At 37.3% G+C, this 2,500-nt stretch overlaps 1 protein-coding gene across 10 annotated transcripts in view; it reads left to right on the forward strand.

The window, feature by feature from the left end:
- Positions 1-2,500, forward strand: part of LOC122259326 (protein-L-isoaspartate(D-aspartate) O-methyltransferase) — a 26,071-nt gene that overhangs the window by 10,077 nt on the left and 13,494 nt on the right. For all 10 annotated transcript variants that reach the window (XM_043026033.2, XM_043026031.2, XM_043026029.2 and 7 more), the window contains exons 5-6: positions 1,468-1,588; positions 2,215-2,378. In XM_043026033.2, the coding sequence (XP_042881967.1) occupies positions 1,468-1,588; positions 2,215-2,378 (285 nt within the window). The remainder of the gene's footprint in view (positions 1-1,467; positions 1,589-2,214; positions 2,379-2,500) is intronic.

Here is a 2,500-nt window from a genome sequence, read left to right on the forward strand (position 1 = left end):
AATTTAGGCTAAGAGGAAAAGCAATTGAAAAGTTTGCAAACATGGTAAGGCTTCAAGCAATTTTCAGAATACTGAAATAGCAGACAAGCTTTATATTGATTCTTTCATATTCTTCGTAGAGTTTTATGTGTCAGGAGCAAGCTCACTATAGCTTTCCTAATACAAATTACAAAGTAATGCTCATGACAGTTATATGAATACTAGTCATTAGCTGAAATTTCACTATACCATAGCCATTTGACTATACCATAACTGTTTTTTCTCTCTTCTTTTCTTCTTCTTCTTCTTCTTCTTCTTCTTCTTCTTCTTCTGCTTCTACTTGTACTTCTTCTACTTCTACTTCTACTTCTACTTCTACTTCTACTTCTTCTTCTTCTTTTTCTCCTCCTCCTCCTTATTCTCCTCCTCCTCCTCCTCCACCTCCTCCACTTTCTCCTCCTTCTCTTTCTCCTCTGCCTCCTCCTCCTTCTCTTTCTCCTTCTTCTTTTCTTTTTCCTCCTCCTTCTCCTCCTCCTCCATCTTCTTCTTCTCCTCCTCTTTCATCTTCTTCTTCTTCTCCTTCCTCTCCTTCCTCTCCTTCCTCTCCTTCCTCTCCTTCCTCTCCTTCCTCTCCTTCCTCTTCTTCTTCCTCTCCTTCCTCTTCTTTCTCTCCTCCTTCTTCTTCTCCTTCTTCTTCTCCTTCTTCTCCTTCTTCTTCTCCTTTTTCTTCTTTTTCTTCTCCTTTTTCTTCTCCTTCTTCTTCTCCTTCTTCTTCTCCTTCTTCTTCTCCTTCTTCTTCTTCTTCTCCTTCTTCTTCTTCTTCTTCTTCTTCTCCTTCTCCTCCTCCTCCTCCTCCTCCTCCTCCTCCTCCTCCTCCTCCTCCTCCTCCTTCTCCTCCTCCTCCTCCTTCTCCTCCTTCTCCTCCTCCTCCTCCTCCTCCTCCTCCTCCTCCTTCTCCTCCTTCTCCTCCTTCTTCTTCTATTTCTTCTTCTTCTTCTTCTATTTCTTCTTCTTCTTCTTCTATTTCTTCTTCTTCTTCTATTTCTTCTTCTTCTTCTTCTTCTTCTTCTTCTTCTTCTTCTTCTATTTCTTCTTCTTCTTCTTCTATTTCTTCTTCTTCTTCTTCTATTTCTTCTTCTTCTTCTTCTTCTATTTCTTCTTCTTCTATTTCTTCTTCTTCTTCTTCTTCTATTTCTTCTTCTTCTTCTTCTATTTCTTCTTCTTCTTCTTCTTCTTCTTCTTCTATTTCTTCTTCTTCTTCTATTTCTTCTTCTTCTTCTTCTATTTCTTCTTCTGCTTCCTCTTCTCCTTCTCCTTCTCCTTCTCCTTCTCCTTCTTCTTTTTCTTCTCCTTCGTCTTCCTCTTCTCCTTCTCCTTCTCCTTCTTCTTTTTCTCCTTCTTCTTCTTCTTCTTCTTCTTCTTCTTCTTCATATCAATATTTTATAATAAATTATTGATCTTTCATTGTGAACTTTTCTATTTGTGTAGGTTGGTGAAAGTGGCAAAGCTGTAGGTATTGACCACATACCAGAGCTTGTCAAATTTGCTCAAGACAACATTCAAAAGGATAGCCCAGATCTCTTGTCAGCAGGCACAGTAAAACTTGTTGGTTAGTATTTTTTTTAATGATTCAATGGGGCAATGTGCACACAGAGGATTGATGTTTTTTTCCTCTCTTTGAGTTATTAATTGTCAATATGGCACTGGCAAGTCTTAAGATGGTACACTTGTGAAGCTTTGTCAACACTAATGAGCATTTGTAAAAGGTCTTTGTTCAGTGAATTATTGTGGAATGTATTATAGATAATGCAGAATTCAATACTTTTTGTTACTTAAAAGTTTTGTGTAAAGGGTTGAATAATAATGGAATAACAACATCTCACTTATTGATTATATGGTAACATTTAACTAAGGGATTTCATTAAAAGAAACCATTGAAAGTTTCACTATGTTTAATATTCTACTGTAATGATTAAGCATATAGATTTCCGAGAACACACTGTGTGTAAGTTCATCAACATTTGATTTGAGTCAAATTTAGATTTAGATGCAAAAGATGTTTCTTAACTATTTTGCACAAGCTTCAGGCAGATATTCACGAATTTTCAAAGTGAATTAGTTTGTGTGAAAAAAAAAAAAATTGTTTTGGAAAAATATTACTGTTTTTCAAATTGATAAAGCTTAGGGTGCCTTAAACACAGTGTGTGTGATAATGAACTAAGATTTTTGTTTCAGTTGGCGATGGTCGACTAGGACATAAGGAAGAAGCACCATTTAATGCTATTCATGTTGGGGCTGCAGCTCCAACTCTGCCTCAAGCACTTGTTGATCAGCTTGCCCCTGGTGGAAGGCTTATCATACCAGTTGGTCCTGAAGGAGCAAACCAGAACCTAGAACAGGTGGGTCAAAATGTCTTGAAATGTAAAAACCAAAGTTGAAGTTAAATAGCAATATATGATCTGTTGTTAACCCATTTGGGCCGGAGATAATCTTTGCCTAATGCTGCTCCCACTGGCTAGAT

Source organism: Penaeus japonicus, unplaced genomic scaffold, assembly GCF_977035675.1.
Source record: "Penaeus japonicus unplaced genomic scaffold, GWHDUDI00000001_assembly GWHDUDI00000012, whole genome shotgun sequence".
In the NCBI taxonomy this organism is placed as follows: Eukaryota; Metazoa; Arthropoda; class Malacostraca; order Decapoda; family Penaeidae; genus Penaeus; species Penaeus japonicus.